Below are 25,000 nucleotides of genomic sequence, written 5' to 3' on the forward strand. Positions count from 1 at the left end.
TATCTAAGTAGTGTCTACTGCATAAGTACATCATGACTAAGTAGTGTCTACTAAGTACATCATAACTCAGTAGTGTCTACTATATAAGTACATCATAACTAAGTAGTGTCTACTCCATAAGGACATCATAACTAAGTGGTGTCTACTATATAAGGACAATATAACTAAGTAGTATCTACTATATAAGGACAATATAACTAAGTAGTGTCTACTATATAAGTACATCATAACTAAGTAGTGTCTACTATATAAGGACAATATAACTAAGTAGTATCTACTATATAAGGACAATATAACTAAGTAGTGTCTACTATATAAGTACATCATAACTAAGTAGTGTCTACTATATAAGTACATCATAACTAAGTAGTGTCTACTACATACGTACATCATATCTAAGTAGTGTCTACTACATAAGTACATCATATCTATGTAGTGTTTACTACATAAGTACATCATAACTCAGTAGTGTCTACTATATAAGTACATCATAACTCAGTAGTGTCTACTATATAAGTACATCATAACTCAGTAGTGTTTACTATAAAAGTACATAATAACTAAGTAGTGTCTACTATATAAGTGCATCATAACAAAGTAGTCTACTATATAAGTACATCATAACAAAGTAGTGTCTACTATATAACTACATCTTAACTAAGTAGTGTCTACTATATAAGTACAACATATCTAAGTAGTGTCTACTATATAAGTACATCATAACTCACTAGTGTTTACTATAGAAGTACATCATAACTCACTAGTGTTTACTATATAAGTACATCATAACTCAGTAGTGTCTACTATATAAGTACATAATAACTAAGCAGTGTCTACTATATAAGTGCATCATATCTAAGTAGTGTCTAATACATAAGTACATCATATCTAAGTAGTGTCTAATACATAAGTACATCATAACTAAGTAGTGTCTACTAAATAAGTACATCATATCTAAGTAGTGTCTACTATATAAGTACATCATAACTCAGTAGTGTCTACTATATAAGTACATCATAACTAAGTAGTATCTACTATAAGTACATCATAACTAAGTAGTATCTACTACATAAGTACATCACAACTAAGTAGTGTCTACTATATAAGTACATCACAACTAAGTAGTGTCTACTATATAAGTACATCATAATTAAGTAGTGTCTACTAAATAAGTGCATCATAACACAGTAGTGTCTACTATATAAGTACATCATAACTCAGTAGTGTTTACTATAAAAATACATCATAACTAGGTAGCGTCTACTATATAAGTACATCATAACTACGTAGTGTCTACTACATAAGTACATCATAACTCAGTAGTGTCTACTATATATGTACATCATAACTAAGTAGTGTTTACTATATAAGTACATCATAACTAAGTAGTGTCTACTACATAAGTAAATCATAACTAAGTAGTGTCTGCACATAAGTAAATAAATAAATAAATAAATGGGTTATACTTGTATAGCGCTTTTCTACCTTCAAGGTACTCAAAGCGCTTTGACAGTATTTCCACATTCACCCATTCACACACACATTCACACACTGATGGAGGGAGCGCTACCAGCACCCATCAGGAGCAAGGGTGAAGTGTCTTCCCCAAGGACACAACGGACGTGACTAGGATGGTAGAAGGTGGGGATTGAACCCCAGTAACCAGCAACCCTCCGATTGCTGGCACAGCCACTCTACCAACTTCGCCACGCCGTCCCTACATCAGAACTAAGTAGTGTCTACTACATAAGTACATCATAACTCAGTAGCGTTTACTATAAAAGTACATCATAACTAAGTAGTGTCTACTATATAAGTACATCATATCTAAGTAGTGTCTACTATACAAGTACATCATAACTAAGTAGTGTCTACTAGATAAGTACATCATAACTAAGTAGTGTCTACTATATAAGTACATCATAACTAAGTAGTGTCTACTACATGAGTACATCATATCTAAGTAGTGTCTACTACATAAGTACATCATATCTAAGTAGTGTCTACTAAGTACATCATAACTCAGTAGTGTCTACTATATAAGTACATCATGACTCCGTAGCGTTTACTATAAAAGTACATCATAACTAAGTAGTGTCTACTATATAACTATATCATATCTAAGTAGTGTCTACTGCATAAGTACATCATGACTAAGTAGTGTCTACTAATAAGTACATCATAACTCAGTAGTGTCTACTATATAAGTACATCATAACTCAGTAGTGTCTACTACATAAGGACATCATAACTAAGTGGTGTCTACTATATAAGTACATCATAACTAAGTAGTGTCTACTATATAAGTACATCATAACTAAGTAGTGTCTACTATATAAGTACATCATATCTAAGTAGTGTCTACTACATAGGTACATCATAACTAAGTAGTGTCTACTATATAAGTACATCATAACTAAGTAGTGTCTACTATATAAGTACATCATAACTAAGTAGTGTCTACTACATAAGTACATCATAACTCAGTAGTGTCTACTATATAAGTACATCATAACTCAGTAGTGTTTACTATAAAAGTACATTATAACTAAATAGTGTCTACTATATAAGTACATCATAACTAAGTAGTGTCTACTGTATAAGTACATCATAACTAAGTAGTGTCTACTGTATAAGTACATCATAACTAAGTAGTGTCTACTATATAAGTACATCATAACTAAGTAGTGTCTATGACATAAGTACATCATATCTAAGTAGTATCTACTACATAAGTACATCATAACTCGGTAGCGTTTACTATAAAAGTACATCATAACTAAGTAGTGTCTACTATAAAAGTACATCATAACTAAGTAGTGTCTACTATATAAGTACATCATAACTAAGTAGTGTCTACTATATAAGTACATCATAACTAAGTAGTGTCTACTATATAAGTACATCATAACTAAGTAGTGTCTATGACATAAGTACATCATATCTAAGTAGTGTCTACTACATAAGTACATCATAACTAAGTAGTCTACTATAAAAGTACATCATAACTAAGTAGTGTCTACTATATAAGTACATCATATCTAAGTAGTGTCTACTATATAAGTACACCATAACTAAGTAGTGTCTACTACATGAGTACATCATATCTAAGTAGTGTCTACTACATAAGTACATCATATCTAAGTAGTGTCTACTAATAAGTACATCATAAGTCAGTAGTGTCTACTATATAAGTACATCATGACTCCGTAGCGTTTACTATAAAAGTACATCATAACTAAGTAGTGTCTACTATATAACTACATCATATCTAAGTAGTGTCTACTGCATAAGTACATCATGACTAAGTAGTGTCTACTAATAAGTACATCATAACTCAGTAGTGTCTACTATATAAGTACATCATAACTAAGTAGTGTCTACTACATAAGGACATCATAACTAAGTGGTGTCTACTATATAAGGACAATATAACTAAGTAGTATCTACTATATAAGTACATCATAACTAAGTAGTGTCTACTATATAAGTACATCATAACTAAGTAGTGTCTACTATATAAGTACACCATAACTAAGTAGTGTGTACTATATAAGTACACCATAACTAAGTAGTGTCTACCATATAAGTACATCATAACTAAGTAGTGTCTACTACATAAGTACATCATATCTATGTAGTGTCTACTACACAAGTACATCATATCTATGTAGTGTTTACTACACAAGTACATCATAACTCAGTAGTGTCTACTATATAAGTACATCATAACTCAGTAGTGTTTACTATAAAAGTACATCATAACAAAGTAGTGTCTACTATATAAGTGCATCATAACAAAGTAGTCTACTATATAAGTACATCATAACAAAGTAGTGTCTACTATATAACTACATCATAACTAAGTAGTGTCTACTATATAAGTACAACATATCTAAGTAGTGTCTACTATATAAGTACATCATAACTCACTAGTGTTTACTATAGAAGTACATCATAACTCACTAGTGTTTACTATATAAGTACATCATAACTCAGTAGTGTCTACTATATAAGTACATAATGACTAAGTAGTGTCTACTATATAAGTGCATCATATCTAAGTAGTGTCTAATACATAAGTACATCAATCAATCAATGTTTATGTCTAAGTAGTGTCTAATACATAAGTACATCATAACTAAGTAGTGTCTACTAAATAAGTACATCATATCTAAGTAGTGTCTACTATATAAGTACATCATAACTCAGTAGTGTCTACTATATAAGTACATCATAACTAAGTAGTATCTACTATAAGTACATCATAACTAAGTAGTATCTACTACATAAGTACATCACAACTAAGTAGTGTCTACTATATAAGTACATCACAACTAAGTAGTGTCTACTATATAAGTACATCACAACTAAGTAGTGTCTACTATATAAGTACATCATAATTAATTAGTGTCTACTAAATAAGTGCATCATAACACAGTAGTGTCTACTATATAAGTACATCATAACTCAGTAGTGTCTACTATATAAGTACATCATAATTAAGTAGTGTCTACTAAATAAGCGCATCATAACACAGTAGTGTCTACTATATAAGTACATCATAACTCAGTAGTGTTTACTATAAAAGTACATCATAACTAAGTAGCGTCTACTATATAAGTACATCATAACTACGTAGTGTCTACTACATAAGTACATCATAACTCAGTAGTGTCTACTATATATGTACATCATAACTAAGTAGTGTTTACTATATAAGTACATCATAACTAAGTAGTGTCTACTACATAAGTAAATCATAACTAAGTAGTGTCTGCACATAAGTAAATAAATAAATAAATAAATGGGTTATACTTGTATAGCGCTTTTCTACCTTCAAGGTACTCAAAGCGCTTTGACAGTATTTCCACATTCACCCATTCACACACACATTCACACACTGATGGAGGGAGCTGCCAAGCAAGGCGCTAACCAGCACCCATCAGGAGCAAGGGTGAAGTGTCTCGCCCAAGGACGCAACGGACGTGACTAGGATGGTAGAAGGTGGGGATTGAACCCCAGTAACCAGCAACCCTCCGATTGCTGGCACAGCCACTCTACCAACTTCGCCACGCCGTCCCTACATCAGAACTAAGTAGTGTCTACTACATAAGTACATCAGGACTAAGTAGTGTCTACTATATAAGTACATCATAACTAAGTAGTGTCTACTGTATAAGTACATCATATCTAAGTAGTGTCTACAACATAAGTACATCATATCTAAGTAGTGTCTACTACATAAGTACATCATATCTAAGTAGTGTCTACTACATAAGTACATCATAACTCAGTAGTGTCTACTATATAAGTACATCATAACTCAGTAGTGTTTACTATAAAAGTACTTCATAACTAAGTAGTGTCTACTATATAAGTACATCATAACTCAGTAGTGTTTACTATAAAAGTACATCATACTTAAGTAGTGTCTACTATATAAGAACATCATAACTAAGTAGTGTCTATTACATAAGTAAATGGTAAATGGGTAAATGGGTTTTACTTGTATAGCACTTTTCTACCTTTTTAAGTAACTCAAAGCGCTTTGACACTATTTCCACATTCACCCATTCACACACACACATTCACACATTCACACACTGATGGCGGGAGCTGCCATGCACGGAGCTAACCAGGCCCATCAGGAGCAAGGGTGAAGTGTCTTGCTGAAGGACACAACAGACGTGACTAGGATGGTAGAAGTGGGGATTGAACCAGTAACCCTCAGATTGCTGGCACAGCCACTCTCCCAACTTCGTGACGCCGTACATCATAACTCATTAGTGTCTACTATATAAGTACATCATAACTAAGTAGTGTCTACTATATATGTACATCATTACTAAGTAGTGTCTACTATATAAGTACATCATAACTAAGTAGTGTCTACTATATAAGTACATCATATCTAAGTAGTGTCTACTACATAAGTACATCATATCTAAGTAGTGTCTACTACATAAGTACATCATATCTAAGTAGTGTCTACTACATAAGTACATAATAACTAAGTAGTGTCTACTATATAAGTACATAATAACTAAGTAGTGTCTGCTACATAAGTAAATCATAACTAAGTAGTGTCTACTACATAAGTACATCAGGACTAAGTAGTGTCCAATATAAAAGTACATGATAACTAAGTAAAGTTGAAAGTATTTTCAACAAGGGGACATAATGAACTTTATTGATGGGGGTGGTGAATCCCGCAGCACACAGATGGTCTCCCGCCAGGATTAAAGAATTAACGTCAAGGACTGTAGGTGAGGAATGGGTGTGTGTGTGTGTGTGTGTGTGTGTGTGTGTGTGTGTGTGTGTGTGTGGGGTGGGGGGTGGGGGGGGGGGTGGGGGGGGTCCAGGTCAGTGCTCGCAGACACTTCCTGGTTGTGCAGCCTGATGATGTCACACGAATGAGTTCATCCAATCAGAAGCCAGATGAAGATGTGAAAGAAGTGTGGGAGTTGATGTGCTCCACAAGGTGTTGTAGTTAGAAGATCTTGACCTTTAACCTCTGCTGAATTGGCGTCAAGAAGAGAACAACTTTGTGTTTGGACTTTGATGGCGCCAACCTGCGTCCATCATGTTTGGTAACCCCCGGCAACCTGCGCTGGCGTTAGCATGCTAGCATGTTGCACTTCCTCCCCCACTGGCTGCGTGGAGGGGACGGGTTAGAACGCGTCTCTGACATTCTTGTTTTGTTTGTCTGTGAGGCCGTGCCCAATGTTCCATCACGGCGCTAAAGTGGGCCAAACAAAGCTCCTCTGTGTCGGGAGCCTGCCGGACCCCCAGGCTCCTTGGGGCTGCCGGTCCACGACCTGGCTTGGGTCCCACCGCGCCTTTAAGTCACTTAAGGCCTTTCCCTTCAATGAAAGCGTGCGCTGGCTCCGCCCCCATTGCACATCGCGTTAGAGTGACCAGCGCCTTCCCGCCTCCAGGCCGACTGCCGCGTGCGCTCGTGCGTTACATAATGGACGCCGCCGCTTTTCTCTCGCGTCGCTTTCAAGTCTTTTGATGTGCGCCCATCACTGGTCACATGACCTCTCAGTGTGGCGTTGTGCTGTGCGTGTGTGTGTGTAGGCGATGATGTCACTGCGCTGGAATGTCAGTCCTGCAGCAACACCTTGGATTTGCTGCCGGGACGTTCCAAAGCAAGTTGACGGGACGTCTCTCTGACAGCAGAAAGAGACAAAGAAGTGGCAAGGAAAGTTCTAGATGTGTCTCGCTGGTGGACTCCTGGGTCACATGGTCACTGATGGGTCCATGTTGACTGTCATCAAACACACACATGCAACATTCCTCGCATTTCACAAGGTGGTGTAGGAGGATACGGGCGAAACACATATAATATCATCCTATTGTAGGTACAATCCACACACATGTAATATACGTCATGTATATATAACATATATATACATGTAATATACATCTAAATACAACAGACATATACATGTAATGTACATGTAAATATAGCACACATTTACATGTAAAATACATGTAAATATAACATACCAATACGTGTTATATACATGTAAATGTAATATACATATACATGTAATATACATGTAAATGTAATATACATATACATGTAAAATACATGTAAATATAACATACATATACATGTTATATACATGTAAATATAACATACATATACATGTTATATACATATACATGTTATATACATGTAAATGTAATATACATATACATGTAATATACATGTACATGTAATATACATGTACATGTAAAATACATGTACATGTAATATACATATGCATGTAATATACATGTAAATATAACATACATATACATGTTATATACATGTAAATGTAATATGTATGTAATGTACATATACATGTAATATACATTTAAATATGATATATATATACATGTAATATACATGTAGATATGATATACATATACATGCAATATACATGTAAATATAATATACATATACATGTATTATACATGTAAATATAATATACATGTATTATACATGTAAATATAATATACATATATATGTAAATACAACATACATATATATGTAATATACTTATAAATATACCATACTTATACATTTAATATCCATCTAAATATAAAATGCAAATACACTGTAATATATATTTAAATATAACATATATATACATGTAATGTACATGTAAATTTAACATACATATACATGTAACATACATGTAAATATAACATGCATAATACATATACATGTAATATACATGTAAATATAATGCAAATATACATGTAAATATAATATACATAATACATATACATGTAATATACATATAAATATAATACACATATACATGTAATATACAAGTAAATATAATACACATATACATGTAAATATACGGTAGGAAGGCAATTCATTTGGCCCCATTCGTCATGCTTTACCTGACACATGAAACGTGACACATGGGGTAGGGCACTATCCACTTTAGCCGGCAGTAGAGAGTTGACTATCTTGGAATGTGTTCTGGAGAAATTCCAACTTCGACCACAGCGTCAGTTGCTATTTAGAGTGGCCCTTTCCATCATTTTCAGCAGACTGCATTGCAAAATGATTACCCAGGAATGGGGCCATATGAATCCCTTCCCTAATGTGACATGCATATACATGTGATATACGGACAGTACCTCGGCACTTAAGTTTATTGGTTCCGTGACCCAGCTTGTAACTTGAAATACTCTTATCTCAAATCAATATTGAAATGAATTCAAATCTAATTGTTCCAATCTGAGCCCCCAGCACATCACACTTTTGACATGTAACATGCCTTTTTAAAAATAAAAACAAACTTTAGATAATAAATATTGTATAAAAACAATACAATAGATTGTAGTACAAACAAATACAGTAATTTTATGAAGTAATATGATAATAATGTACAGTATTTACCTTGGAGAGTCTTCTATCTGTTTTCCCATAAAACTCACCATCAGCAGCTTCTCCATGTTTTCATGGATAAATGTTTAGATATTATTTTAACGTCCTTGACTGGCGTTTTGGACTCATTCTGCTTCAGTATGGTGCAGATTAGCGGTGCTACACGCCAACTGCTTCCCCAAGTTAGCTAGCTACACGCTATGTCATCTTTTTGATGATTTCTTTCTTTAAGTCAATGAATAGCATCCATTTCTTCTTCTCAACACTGTCCTTCACACTCACTTTCCCCATGCTTGGAAACACAAAGTTATGTCCATCTCTAGCTGTAATCTAATGCTAGCAAGTAAGACCAATGTTTTGGTGGGAAATTATGGGGTTCACCGTAACATTTGCTACGCCAACTAGTGGTGGGGAGGCTCATAACTTGAATTTTTGCTTACAAACTAAAACAAAACAAAGGGTTAAATGTAGGTATGTCCGATAATGGCTTTTTGCCGGTATCCGATATTCCGATTTTGTCCAACTGTTTAATTACAGATACCGATATCAACCGATACAGATATCAACTGATACTGATGTATACAGTCGTGGAATTAACACATTATTATGCCTAATTTGGACAACCAGGTATGGTGAAGATAAGGTCCTTTTTAAAAAAATAAATAAATAAAATAAAATATATAAATTAAAAACATTTTCTTGAATAAAAAAGAAAGTAAAACAATATAAAAACAGTTACTTAGAAACTAGTAACTAATGAAAATTAGTAAAATTAACTGTTAAAGGTTAGTACTATTAGTGGACCAGCAGCATGCACAATCATGTGTGCTTACCTACTCAGTGGCCTAGTAGTTAGAGTGTCCGCCCTGAGATCGGTAGGTTGTGAGTTCAAACCCCGGCCGAGTCATACCAAAGACTATAAAAATGGGACCCATTACCTCCCTGCTTGGCACTCAGCATCAAGGGTTGGAATTGGGGGTTAAATCACCAAAAATGATTCCCGGGCGCGGCACCGCTGCTGCCCACTGCTCCCCTCACCTCCCAGGGGGTGATCAAGGGTATGGGTCAAATGCAGAGGACAAATTTCACCACACCTAGTGTGTGTGTGACAATCATTGGTACTTTAACTTTAACTTTAACTTTTACGGACTGTATCCCTTGCAGACTGTATTGATATTGATATATAATGTAGGAACCAGAATATTAATAACAGAAAGAAACAACCCTTTTGTGTGAATGAGTGTAAATGGGGGAGGGAGGTATTTTGGGTTGGTGCACTAATTGTAAGTGTATCTTGTGTTTTTTATGTTGTTTTAATAAAATAAAAAAAAAAAATAAAAAACACGATACCGATAATAAAAAACCCGATACCGATAATTTCGGATATTACATTTTAAAGCATTTATCGGCCGATAATATCGGCAGGCCGATATCGGACATCTCTAGTTAAATGTATTCATATTTATTGACTACATCAAACCTACATCATAAATGTAATAATGACAACATTAATGAAGAAAATTCTAGTCTCCGCCCAATAGTGGGCGCTCCGCCCCTTTAAATATTTGTTGCCATTGTTAAGTCCTGTTGGAAGGTTTAGTCAAGTCACATGACTTCCTGCAACAAGGTGTCGGGACAGGAAGTGCTTCTTCAGGCTAATCGGCTGGTAGCGTCACATGACTTCCTGTCCAGGACAAAAGTCATGTGATGGCGTATGAACATCCTGCGATCAAGCACTCCCGGTTCACTGCTCGGAGGTTTTGAGTTTGAAGCCCGGCTTCTCGGCGCAGTGTCAAAGATGTGGCCTTCATGAGTCCACCACCCAGCTGGGATAGGCTCCAGCTCATTGTTGACCGCAGGTGTGACAGACTCTAAATGTGCAGTGTGGATGTTCATGTGCGCCATCCATCCTCCTCTCTGCATTCTTGTGGCGTCCGCGGCGTCTCCAAACCAGCTTAAAAATAACTTGGTCCCCACAGAATCGAGCGAGTGAGACGTTGTGCACGTGTGACTGCCGCTGTCTGCTTTTCTGCTTTTATTTTGTATGTTAGCGTGTTCGCCAATCAGAGCACGTCGAGAACGCGCCAGGGCGGGGCTTAGAGGGATCCGACTGATTAGCATATTCATATTCAAAACTGAGTGGAGCGTCAGCGCTCGCAAAGGATCTTTGGTCAAGTAGAGCGTGTTGCATCATGTTTGGCGTTCATTAGGAAACCAGGTCATTATCAAAGCAGCGGCGTTCCCGCGGCGACGGCGTCTCGCGTTCCTCCTCGGCGTTCAGACCAGAATGGGCGGGGCCTAACACCCCAAATTTGACTGCTTGCACGTGAACGCGTGGCTTTGCCTCGCCAGCTAAGATCAGTAGTTCCTGTCTTAAGTTTAACAGCAGGTGGCGCCTCTGCCATACTTCAATTGCAGGAAGATTCCAGAAGTTTCCATTGACTCTGACCTGCTTTTTCTTTCAGAACTGTTGGGGTCCACAAAGAGACTCAACGTCAACTACCAGGACTCAGATGGGTAAGTGGTCAGCTAATGTCAAAAGGTCATGGGTCAAGGGGTAGGTCTCAGATTTTTGCACCAAAAATTTGAGTTACGATTTAAAAAAAAAAAAATGTTTCCCTACTTTTAAAGTAACCAATGATTACAAATGTTTGAGATAATTCAAACAAGTTTTGCTGTTTTTTAACCAAAACCTCGTTGTTTGAAATGACACTGCATCTTACTCTTAGCAAAATTCACCTTTTTATACATTATTATTATACGTTACATTACATTACATTACATAACAACACCCTGTTATACATTACTTTACATAACAACACCCTTTTATACATTACATTACATAACATTACATTACATGACAACACCCTTTAATACAGTGACGTGCGGTGAGGTTCATGACTGGTGAGGCACGGACTTTATCACAGTCAGATTTACAAACATATGAACCCTAAAGAGTATCTTATTCACCATTTGATTGGCAGCAGTTAACGGGTTATGTTTAAAAGCTCATACCAGCATTCTTCCCTGCTTGGCACTCAGCATCAAGGGTTGGAATTGGGGGTTAAATCACCAAAAATGATTCCCAGGCACGGCGCCGCTGCTGCCCACTGCTCCCCTCACCTCCCAGGGGGTGAACAAGGGGATGGGTCAAATGCAGAGGACAAATTTCACCACACCTAGTGTGTGTGTGACAATCATTGGTACTTTAACTTAACTTTAACTTTACACATAGAAACTGTAGCACACAAAAAAGCACATTTAATTAAAAAAAACTTTATTATGGTCTTTACCTTTACTTATAAGTGCGGGAACAGTGGTGTTCGTGTTGGAGGAGTTATAAATGAATGAAATATGAAATCCGTGCTGCAGTCTGCAGGTGTGCCTAATGTTGTGTCCCTGCGGTCGTTCGCAGCTCCTCCGGCGCGAGCATTGTTGTTTTTGCACTTTTTGGCTTCTTGTTAAGTGACTTTTTTTGGGGTGGATTCGGTCTTGGACGTGGAGGGTTTGGGTGTGGGCTTTGGTTGGTGTGGCGCTCCCGTCGGGCGATGCATTCTGCGGCGGAGGTGCTTGGCACCAGGAGGCGGGGTTATGAGGCGAGCCTCTCACAGTGCGTCTTCGCAGCAGTTTTATGATCGCTCAGCACAAGAAATACTTTACACACATACAGTTGTTGACAAAATACACTGGACATTATATACCTCAGCTAACTAAACTATGGAAATATACTGTATAATATAATTCATATAGCAATACGGTCTCACTGCACAGCAGGCCAGCAGTTAGCCGAATCATTGCGCACAATCCATGTTGAGGCACAACTGAGTGACGTGCCTCAACTGGCTGCTGATCACCGCACCGTCTCTTCTCAGTATTTGAACGGCAAATGTGAAAATAAAAATAAAAATAATCTAAAACTGGTGAAGTTAAATGGAAAATAACTTTAGTATAATCACTGGATACATATAACAATTTAATTAATTTTTTTTTCTTTTTACATTTTTTTTCTTTCCATGATGGCAGGTGAGGCCGTGCCTCCCCTGCCTCTAGTGACGGCACGTCACTGCTTTAATACATTACATTACATTACAAAACACAAAACCAGTGAAGTTGGCACGTTGTGTAATTCGTAAATAAAGACAGAATACAATGATTTGCAAATCTTTTTCAACTTATATACAATTGAATAGACTGCAAAGACAAGATATTTAATGTTCAAACTGAGAAACTTTTTTGCAAATCATTAACTTAGAATTGAACTCAGTAAACATTTTGGAACTGAGGAGACCAATTTTTGAAGCTTTTCAGGTGGAATTCTTTCCCATTCTTGCTTGGTGTACAGCTTAAGTTGTTCAACAGTCCGTTGTCGTATTTTAGGCTTCATAATGCGCCACTCATTTTAAAATGGTAGACAGGTCTGGATTACAGGCAGGCCAGTCTAGTACCCGCACTCTTTTACTACGAAGCCACGCTGTTGTACCACGTGCAGAATGTGGCTTGGCATTGTCTTGCTGAAATAAGCAGGGGCGTCCATGATAACGTTGCTTGGATGGCAACATATGTTGCTCCAAAACCTGTATGTACCTTTCAGCATTAATGGTGCCTTCACAGATTTGTAAGTTACCCATGTCTTGGGCACTAATACACCCCTATACCATCACAGATGCTGGCTTTTGAACTTTGGGCCTGTAACAATCCGGATGGTTCTTTTCCTCTTTGTTCCGGTGGACACGACGTCCACAGTTTCCAAAAACAATTTGAAATGTGGACTCGTCAGACCACAGAACACTTTTCCACTTTGCATCAGTTCATCTTAGATGAGCTCCGGCCCAGCGAAGCCGGCAGCGTTTCTGGGTGTTGTTGATAAATGGCTTTGGCTTTGCATACTTACAGATGTAGCGACGAACTGTAGTTACTGACAGTGGTTTTCTGAAGTGTTCCTGAGCCCATATAGTGATATCCTTTACACACTGATGTTGGTTTTTGATGCAGTACCACCTGAGGGATTGAAGGTCATGGGCATTCAGTGTTGGTTTTCAGCCTTGCTTATGTTAAAGTTAAGTTAAAGTACCAATGATTGTCACACACACACTAGGTGTGGCGAAATTATTCTCTGCATTTGACCCATCACCCCCTGGGAGGTGAGGGAATCATTTTTGGTGATTTAACCCCCAATTCCAACCCTTGATGCTGAGTGCCAAGCAGGGAGGTAATTGGTCCCATTTTTATAGTCTTTGGTATGACTCGGCCGGGGTTTGAACTCACAGTGATTTCTCCAGATTCTCTGAACCTTTTGATGATATTATGGACGGTAGATGGTGAAATCCGTAAATTCTTTGCAATAGCTCTTTGAGAAATGTTGTTCTTTTTTTTCTTCGTCTTTTTAATTCAACATAACACAATACACAACAATACCATAATAATGCAATTCCAATTCCAAAACCAAACCTGACCCAGCAACATTCAGAATAGCAATAAACAGAGCAATTGAGAGGACACACAAACATGACACAAAACAATCTAAAAGCAGTCAGACAAAAATGAATATTATCAACAACAGTATCAATATTAATAACAATTTCAACATAGCAGTAATTAAAAATCCCTCATTGACATTATCATTACAGACATTTATAAAAAATAAAAACATTAAAAAAAAGAAAAACATAAAGAACAATAGTGTCACAGTGGCTACACTTGCATCACATCTCATAAGCTTGACAAGTTTGACAAGACATTGTGTCCAATATTTTCCACAAAGTTAAAATAAGTAATATTTTTGGTTCATTTAATAGTTCAAACAAATTTAAATAATGGATCCCATATTCCAATATATGACTCATTATTATCTAAACTAAATGCAGTTTTTCCTACTGATATCATCTCCATAGCTTGTGTATAGAGATGTCCGGTAATGGCTTTTTTGCCGATATTCCGATATTGTCCAACTCTTAATTACAGATTCCGATACCAACCGATCCCGATATATACAGTCATGGAATTAACACATGATTATGCCTTATTTTGTTGTGATGCCCCGCTGGATGCATTAAACAATGTAACAAGGTTTTCCAAAAAAAATCAACTCAAGTTATGGAAAAAAATGCCAACATGGCACTGCCATATTTATTGTTGAAGTCACAAAGTGCATTACTTTTTTTAACATGCCTCAAAACAGCAACTTGGAATTTGGGACACGTTCTCCCTGAGAGAGCATGAGGAGGTTGAGGTGGGCGGGGTTGGGGGGAGGGGTGTATATTGTAGCGTCCCGGAAGAGTCAGTGCTGCAAGGGGTTCTGGGTATTTGTTCTGTTGTGTTTATGTTGTGTTACGGTGCGTATGTTCTCCCAAAATGTGTTTGTCATTCTTGTTTGGTGTGGGTTCACAGTGTGGCGCATATTTGTAACAGTGTTAAAGTTGTTTATACGGCTACCCACAGGGTGACCTGTATGGCTGTTGACCAAGTATGCCTTGCATTCACTTGTGTGTGTGAAAAGCCGTAGATATTATGTGATTGGGCCGGAACGCAGAGGCAGTGCCTTTAAGGTTTATTGGCGCTCTGTACTACTCCCTACGTCCGTGTGCCACTCCGCACAGCAGCGTTTAAAAAAGTCATACATTTTTACTTTTTAAACCGATACCGATAATTTCCGATATCGCTTTTTAAAGCATTTATCGGCCGATAATATTGGCAGTCCGATATTATCGGACATCTCTACTTGTGTATACCAGTGAGTATGTGTTGGACTATCAACATCTATCCATTTTTTTAATATTACCCTTTTTGTTATGATGCATATTGAAAGAAATGCATTTTTACTCTTTGATGACACGTTACTAAACTGATGGAGATCCCCAAGAATACAAGTTTGCAGTGTCATTGGGATGTTTATATTAAGGAATGTGATTGCTTCTTTTGTTGTTTTCAGCCATAACTCTTTTATTCTCTGACATTCCCACAATAAATGAACAAGAGTTGCCTCGGCTGCCCGACACTTCATACATAACTTGATATCTACTACACCCATTTTAAACAGCTTGGAAGATGTAAAATACAATCTATTCAAGATCTTAAATTGACTCAGCTTATCTTTAATGCTTCTAGAGGGCTTATTGGAATGTTTCCAAATATCATTCCATGATATGTCTCTTTCATCTAAAATGTTTAAGTCGATCATCCATTTCCCAACACATGCATCATTTGCATTTCTAGTATGGTGTTCATTTATTATTCCATAAAATAATTTAATTAATTTCTTAATTGTATCTTGATTAAAAAGTGCATCTTCCAGTTCATGGCTATTTAAAGACATACTTTCAGAGGATATGCATTTATTTACAGCATGTTTTAAAGAGATAAAATTAAAAAAATTATTTCTGGGTACATTATATTGATCAACTAAATCATTGAACGGTTTAAAGGAGTTTTTATTAATAATATGATGAGGTTTAGTAATACCTCTGTCTTTCCATGTTGTCCATTTAACCACATCTGTATTAATTATGATATTAGGATTTTACCAAAGCGGTTGATTTACAGATGTAATTCATTGTATAAAATTATCTCCAAATCCAAATTTACGTAATGTGCAAAACATAAATGACCAGTTTATGCGGTCGAATGCCTTCTCTGCATCAACAGTACATACTGCTGTGGATAAGGGAGACTACTAGTTTAATAGATAACATTAAACAATTTCCTTGTATTGTCTGAAGATTGTCGACCTTCCATGAAGCCAGTTTGGTCAGTATGATTTAATTTTCTTATTACATTTGATAATCTTGTGGCTAAGATTTTTTCCAAGATTTTATTGTCTATATTGGCGAGGGATAAAGGATGATAATTACTGCAAAACAATGGGTCTTTATCCTTTTTATGTATCAATGAGATATGAGAAACATTGAAGGTTGGAGAAAACAATTGTTTATTAAATGAAGATTGGTACTTTTGTAATAATAGAGGAGACAAATCTTCACTGAATATTTGAAAACATTCTGTGTTGTAGCCATCCAGGCCAGGAGATTTATTTTTTGCAAATTAATTTATAGCTTTTTGAATTTCCATTAAAGGCCTACTGAAATTTTTTTTTTTTATTTAAACGGGAATAGCAGATCCATTCTATGTGTCATACTTGATCATTTCGCGATATTGCCATATTTTTGCTGAAAGGATTTAGTAGAGAAAATCGACGATAAAGTTCGCAACTTTTGCTCGCTGATAAAAAAAGCCTTGCCTGTACCGGAAGTAGCGTGACGTCACAGGAGCTAGTATTCCTCACAATTCCCCATTGTTTACAATGGAGCGAGAGAGATTCGGACCGAGAAAGTGACGATTACCCCATTAATTTGAGCGAGGATGAAAGATTCGTAGATGAGGAACGTTACAGTGAAGGACTTGAGAGGCAGTGATGGACGTATCTTTTTTCGCTCTGACCGTAACTTAGGTACAAGCTGGCTCATTGGATTCCACACTCTCCTTTTCTATTGTAGATCACAGATTTGTATTTTAAACCACCTCGGATACTATATCCTCTTGAAAATGAGAGTCGAGCACGCGAAATGGACATTTAAAGTGACTTTTATCTCCAAGACAATACATCGGTGACACACTTAGCTACTGAGCTAACGTGCTAGCATCGTTCTCAAATGAAGATAGAAACAAAATAAATAAACCCCTTACTGGAAGGATAGACAGAAGAGCAAAAATACTATTAAACCATGGACATGTAACTACACGGTTAAAAATTCTCAGCCTGGTAAGGCTTAACAATGCTGTTGCTAACGACACTAAGGCTAATTTAGCAACTTAGCAACCGGAACTCACAGAACTATGTACTCTCTCCTTTTTCTATTGTGTATCACGGATTTGTATTTTAAACCACCTCGGATACTATATCCTCTTGAAAATGAGAGTCGAGCACGCGAAATGGACATTTAAAGTGACTTTTATCTCCAAGACAATACATCGGTGACACACTTAGCTACTGAGCTAACGTGCTAGCATCGTTCTCAAATGAAGATAGAAACAAAATAAATAAACCCCTCACTGGAAGGATAGACAGAAGAGCAAAAATACTATTAAACCATGTACATGTAACTACACGGTTAAAAATTCTCAGCCTGGTAAGGCTTAACAATGCTGTTGCTAACGACACTAAGGCTAATTTAGCAACTTAGCAACCGGAACTCACAGAACTATGTACTCTCTCCTTTTTCTATTGTGTATCACGGATTTGTATTTTAAACCACCTCGGATACTATATCCTCTTGAAAATGAGAGTCGAGCACGCGAAATGGACATTTAAAGTGACTTTTATCTCCAAGACAATACATCGGTGACACACTTAGCTACTGAGCTAACGTGCTAGCATCGTTCTCAAATGAAGATAGAAACAAAATAAATAAACCCCTGACTGGAAGGATAGACAGAAGAGCAAAAATACTATTAAACCATGTACATGTAACTACACGGTTAAAAATTCTCAGCCTGATAAGGCTTAACAATGCTGTTGCTAACGACGCTAAGGCTAATTTAGCAACTTAGCAACCGGAACTCACAGAACTATGATAAAACATTAGCGCTCCACCTACGGCAGCCAGCCCTCATCTTCCCATCAACAGCCGTGCTCACCTGCATTCCAGCGATCAACGGCGCGACGAAGGACTTCATCCGTGGGTTTGGCGGCAAGCATCAGCTAGGCGTCTTCTATCAGGGTAAGTAGTCCTTGTTGTGTTGCTGTAAGTGTTGTACTTAGCCGCTAAGACACCGATCGATCCCACCTACAACGTTCTTCTTTGCAGTCTCCATTGTTCATTAAACAAATTGCAAAAGATTCACCAACACAGATGTCCAGAATACTGTGGAATTTTGTCGAAGAAAACAGAGCTTTGTGTATTGTGTCCAATAGGGCCCAAACACTTCCGTGCATTTTATGACGTCACGCGCATAAATCATATCCAAAGGAGATTTTCAACCGGAATTGTGGCGGGAATTTTAAAATTGCACTTTATAAGTTAACCCGGCCGTATTGGCATGTGTTTCAATGTTAAGATTTCATCATTGATATATAAACTATCAGACTGCGTGGTCGGTAGTAGTGGGTTTCAGTAGGCCTTTAATTGTATAGGTTTCTCCAGCGATTTTTTTGTCACGCTCTGATAAGGATGGGAGTTGTATTGTGTTTAAATATGACTGCAAAGCTTCTATGCTACAATCTTTCTCAGGCTTATATAGATTTGTATAAAATGTTCTAAACGTTTCATTGATTTGCTTGGGATCAACAGAAATACTACCATCTGAAAGTTTAATATTAGATATATGATTTCTAGTCATCTGCTTCTTTAATCTTAACGCAAGGAGCTTTCCAGCTTGTTCGCCGTATTCATGAAACTTACATTTTGCCCTATTAATTTTATCATTTTCATTTTCATCAAATGTCAACCTTCTGCTGTATTATATTATCATATTCAATAATTCATTTTCTTCAGGACGTTGTTTTTTATTCTTAAAACTTGCAATCCTAATAAGTACTCCTCTTACACAACACTTAAGTGCTTCCCTTATTGTGGAGATGTCAGAGACAGAATCATGATTATTTTTAATAAAATCTGAAAACAATTATTTAATTTGTAATTTATTTTCCCCACTTTCTAAAAAATAAATATTAATGTTCCATTGTTTGAATTGGAAAGCGACTGGAGGAAAGCTTACGTCGATTTGAATTGGACTATGATTAGAAATAATTATTGGGTAAATTTTAGCCTGCACGTTTTCTACAATTGCCTTAGAACAAAGAACATATAATTTCTTGAAAATGACTGATGTCTGTTTGAATAAAAAGTGAAATCCTTCTCATATGGATTTAAGGTTCTCCAAATATCTATTAGTTTAAGAGTTTGCATTAATTTCAGAAGAGAAAAAAATTATTTCTTGGGTTTAACAATCTTACCAGTTTTATCAATATTTGGATTTATTGTTAAATTTAGATCTTCACTCATAATAATATCAGAATCAACATAATCTGCCAATTTGAGCTCCGTGTCACCAAAGAAAGAAGGTTTATCATCATTGGGTGCATATACCAGTGTGGTATTGTTATTATCTATGTGGCAATTAATAATCATATATCTACCCTCTGGATCTGAAAATATACTATTTATAATATAGTTAATCTTTTTGTTAAACATTATAACAACACCAGATCCTTTGGAGGACAGTCCAACACAAACTATCTCACCAACTCATCCTTTTTTCAAATATTTTAAATGTTCAGTTTTCTAATGGGTTTCCTGGTGAAAAGCATTATCATTAGAAAGATTGTTTGGATGCTTCAGAATTTTTATTTGTTTCATCTGTTCATTTTCACCTTTTACATTCCAAGATATAATTCTCAAACATTTTCTAGTCATTGCAATATCTTATGTTTGTGTTAACTGGTTTTCTTCCTTATGTGACAAAAATTATCAAACATAACATTTAGTAAGTGTGTCTTCTCAATGCATATTTTAACTGGGTTATTTTTTCTTATCAATCAACCTACCTCCCTCCTCCCATTGCCCTTTACCACAAAATGGAATAATTTAAATAGCAAAACAAACACGCTTAAAGAAAGTACCGTAAAATAAATTAGAGAAAAAAATAATAAGGGAAACAAAATCATAAGAGGAGAAAGCTAAAAAGTAAAACAGTAGAAGAGAGAAAAAAACAAAGAGATTACCAAAAAAACAAAGCAAATATCACCAACCAATCAAGTAGTGGTATAAAAAAAAAAGGAAAAAGAACCAGGCCAATAATACATCGCCCCAAAAAAACGTTTGGACAGAAATAAAGAAAAAAGCAAGACTTTTAACTTAATGCCAGACTAAAAGTCGTGTTTGTACCTGAAATAACATCATCGAGGTTTCTGGTGGTGTTAAACGTTTCCATGACTACCTGTGTATGTATGACGTCATCATCTCGCACCATTGTTTTGGTGCGGTTGCAATATGTTCTTTTCAGTCCGTTTGGATTATATCAACACCGCCACTCAACAAGTATGTAATTCTGGCATTTCTAAAAAGAGTTCCTTCAATGTAGAGTTTGTCTACAATTAGACAGGTTTGTTGTTCTTTTTAGCCTCATTCATTATTGGATACAACAGCCGTCTTCTATTGAATATCTCTGCTGGGAACTGGTCACTGATGGAGAAGGTCATTCCCTTGAGTTCTTTTCCACGCTCCATTACCATGGATTTACTCTTTGGGTCAACAAACTGTGCAACAATTGGACGATGTACCTTCTCTCCCCCAGAGAAGGTATGTCTTTGAACTCGTCCAAAGCCGATATTCCTCGCTGCTGCGCCGTCCATCTTAAGATGGGATATTAAAAAAAGATTGGACCAACTCTTCTGTTTTGTGGTAAATTTCCCACTTTTCCTGGGGAACTCCGTGAATTATGATATTGTTCCGCATACTCCTACATTGTAGATCCAAAATATCTTGCATGATTTTTATATTTGTATTTTCGATGTCAGAAGTTTGCTGTCTGAGGCTGTTCACTTCTGCTCGTAGCGTAGGGTTTTCCTGCTTGAGCACGTCCACAAGTGCACTTTGAAAGTCCATAGATTGTTTAAGCTCCTCCACATCCTCGGATAGTTTCTTCAACAAGTCGAGGTTTTGTAATTTCTCATAGATTTTTGCAATGGAGCTTCTGATATCTTTTAAGTCCTTCGTAATATTATCAGACTCACTTGAGTGACTCAGCTGACGTCTCCCACACTTCTTTGTCGTCATGTTATAATAGTATGAATCAATATATGATTCCAAATCTGAAATAAATTCTTCAGCGTGGGATTCCAGCCATGTATTTATTTAGAAGCACATAGTTTCAGGCGTTTAATCGGCTCATTTTGGGATGATTTGGCCTAGCTCTCGTCTCAGAGACTTCTGATTGCAGCCATCTTTAGCCGGACATGTTGTTCTTAAACTGTTCGACATTTTGCTCACGCATTTTTTCACAAAGTGGTGACCCTCGCCCCATCCTTGTTTGTGAATGACTGAGCATTTCATGGAAGCTGCTTTTATACCCAATCATGGCACCAACTTGTTCCCAATTAGCCTGTTCACCTGTGGGATGTTCCAAATAAGTGTTTGATGAGCATTCCTCAACTTTCACAGTCTTTTTTGCCACTTGTGCCAGCTTTTTTGAAACATGTTGCAGGCATCAAATTCCAAATGAGCTAATATTTGCAAAAAATAACAAAGTTTCTCAGTTGGAACATTAAATATCTTATCTTTGCAGTCTATTCAATTGAATATAAGTTGAAAATGATTTGCAAATCGTATTCTGTTTTTATTCACGATTTACACAACGTGCCAACTTCACTGGTTTTGGGTTTTGTACATAACACCCTTTTATACATTACATTACATAACAACACCCTTTTATACATTACATTGCATAACAACACCCTTTTATACATTACATCAGTGTTTTTCAACCTTTTTTTGAGCCAAGTAACATTTTTTTCATTGAAAAAATCCAGAGGCACATCGTCAGCAGAAAACATTAAAAAATGAAACTCAGCAGCCAATATTGACCATAAAAAGTTGTTATCGCAAGTGTTGGATCTGACTTTAAACCATAATCAAACATGCATCACTATAGCTCTTGTCTCAAAGTAGGTCTACTGTCACGACCTGTCACATCCCGCCTTGACTTATTTTGAGTTTTTTGGTGTCTTCTTGCGTGTAGTGTTTTAGTTCTTGTCTTGCGCTCCTATTTTGGTGGTTTTTCCTGTTTTGTTGGTATTTTCCTGTAGCAGTTTCATGTCTTCCTTTGAGCTCTATTCCCTGCACCTGCTTTGCTTTAGCAATCAAGACTATTTAAGTTGTTGCTATTCTTCTCTGTGGGGACATTGTTAATTGTCATGTCATGTACGGATGTACTTTGTGGACGCCTTCTCTGCTCCACACACTGTAAATCTTTGCTGTCGTCCAGCATTCTGTTTTTGTTTACTTTGTAGCCAGTTCAGTTTTAGTTTCGTTTTGCATAGCCTTCTCTAAGCTTCAATGTCTTTTCTTAGCGGCACTCGCCTTTTCTTTATTTTTGTTTTTTAAGCATTAGATACCTTTTTACCTGCACATTGCCTACAGCTGTCGTCTGCATTTTGTGATCACGACAAACCATGTTCCTGACATCTACAAAGCAATTAGCTACCTGCTGCCACCTACTGATATGTAAGAGTATTACACGGGTACTCTGCCGCGCTCGAGACAGTACAGACACTCAACAACGCCACGTTATTTGCGGATTATAATTACTGGTTTGCAAAAAATATTTTTAACCCAATTAGGTGAGATTACATAATCTCCCACGGCACACCAGACTGTATCTCACGGCACACTTGTGTGCCGCGGCACGGTGGTTGAAAAACACTGCATTACATTATAGACTTAGACTTAGACTTCCTTTTATTGTCATTCAAATTTGAACTTTGCAGTACAGATACCAACAAAATTGTGTTGCATTAGCTATAATTACATTAATTATTTTATATATTAAATTACAATATATTACATTACATTACAATACAATAAATTATATTAAATTACTTTACAATACATTACACTACCTTACCTTACATTACGCTATACTACATTACTATGCAATACATTACAATGCATCACATTGCATAAAACTACACTACAATGCATTACATTTCATTATATTACATTACAGTACATTATATTACATTACACTACAATACATTACATTACATTACATTACAATACTTAACATGACCCTTTTATACATTACAATACATCACATTACGTTGCAATACATATTACATTACGATACAGTACATTACAATACATAACATTATCCTTTTATACATTACATTACAATGCAATACAATACATTACATTACACAACAATGCATTACATTACATTGCAATACATTACATTACATAACAATACATTACATTACAATACATTACATTACATTACCCTTGTACACGTTATATGACTATATATTACATTACGATCCAGTACATTACAATACATTACATTACAATACATTACATTACAGTGTTTCCCCTAGAAAATGTGGTAGTTAAGGTGGTGACTCTCCAGGGGGAGGGGTGAGGAAGTGTAAGGATTGGTGTAACTCGGTCTGTCGCCATCACGTCTCCACCTCGTCGCTGCCACCACAGCCTGGGGGGCAATAGACTACAGACTGCGGTGAAGTAGGCCGGCTTCGTCGCGTGAAGAAGCCTACAACTTTTGGTTGTGTTTTCCGCTCCATTTGCTGAATGCCGATATACTATATATATCTCGATATTTTTTCCGTAAAGTAAAAACAAAACAGTCCTAGTTACCTGGGATACTAAGTATGTCATTATTATGACTTAGTAATATACTAAGTCAAAATAATGGCTTACTAAGTCAAAATAATGACTTACAAAGTCAAATTAATGACTTACTGTAAATAAGCGTTTGCAATAAGCGTTTGAAAAAAAGAGTTACAAGTGAGGCCACATGCTGACATATGTTCAACTCATCATGCTTAATTTATTACAGCATTTGGGAAGCCTGTAGTTGATTTTTATTATGTAAATGTTATATTTTTATCAACATGTGATAGCAGGGACCCTGCCATTCAAAACTAAGCTGCTACATTACTAATGATTAATGTAACTATAGCTGAAAAAATAGTACAATAGCAATAGGAGAGTCTATTCATCCCTGAACACCATGGAGTTCATGCAGGCTTTATGATGCAGTTACATTATTATATCAATTATCAGAGACAGCTTCAGGAAACTCTTCATTTAATAATGTCCTTTTTTGCTGCTTCAACACAGCTCAATCAACACAGAAAAAGGTCAAGTGAAATAACTTAGTTGTTAACTGTAGGTCAATAATGCTTGTCTTTCTCTCAGACAGACAGGGCTTTGCTGTCCGTAACACACACACGCACGCACACACCGCAAAATGAGCTAACGTTACGCTAAAAGCTAATTAGCCTTCACCTCAAGGACTGCGAGCGAGCTGAGCTGCCGCTTATGTTTCTAGAACGTCAACGGGCTCATAGTGATGTTACCAGTAGTTGACTTGGAA

The 25,000-nt window shown here is 36.4% G+C and overlaps 1 protein-coding gene across 5 annotated transcripts in view; it reads left to right on the plus strand.

Annotated features, from left to right (window-relative positions):
- LOC133652079 (caskin-2-like) overlaps nt 1-25,000 on the plus strand; it is a 52,762-nt gene that overhangs the window by 1,706 nt on the left and 26,056 nt on the right. For all 5 annotated transcript variants that reach the window (XM_062050449.1, XM_062050450.1, XM_062050453.1 and 2 more), the window contains exon 3: nt 11,365-11,416. In XM_062050449.1, the coding sequence (XP_061906433.1) occupies nt 11,365-11,416 (52 nt within the window). The remainder of the gene's footprint in view (nt 1-11,364; nt 11,417-25,000) is intronic.

Source organism: Entelurus aequoreus, linkage group LG06, assembly GCF_033978785.1.
Source record: "Entelurus aequoreus isolate RoL-2023_Sb linkage group LG06, RoL_Eaeq_v1.1, whole genome shotgun sequence".
NCBI classification, from domain to species: Eukaryota; Metazoa; Chordata; class Actinopteri; order Syngnathiformes; family Syngnathidae; genus Entelurus; species Entelurus aequoreus.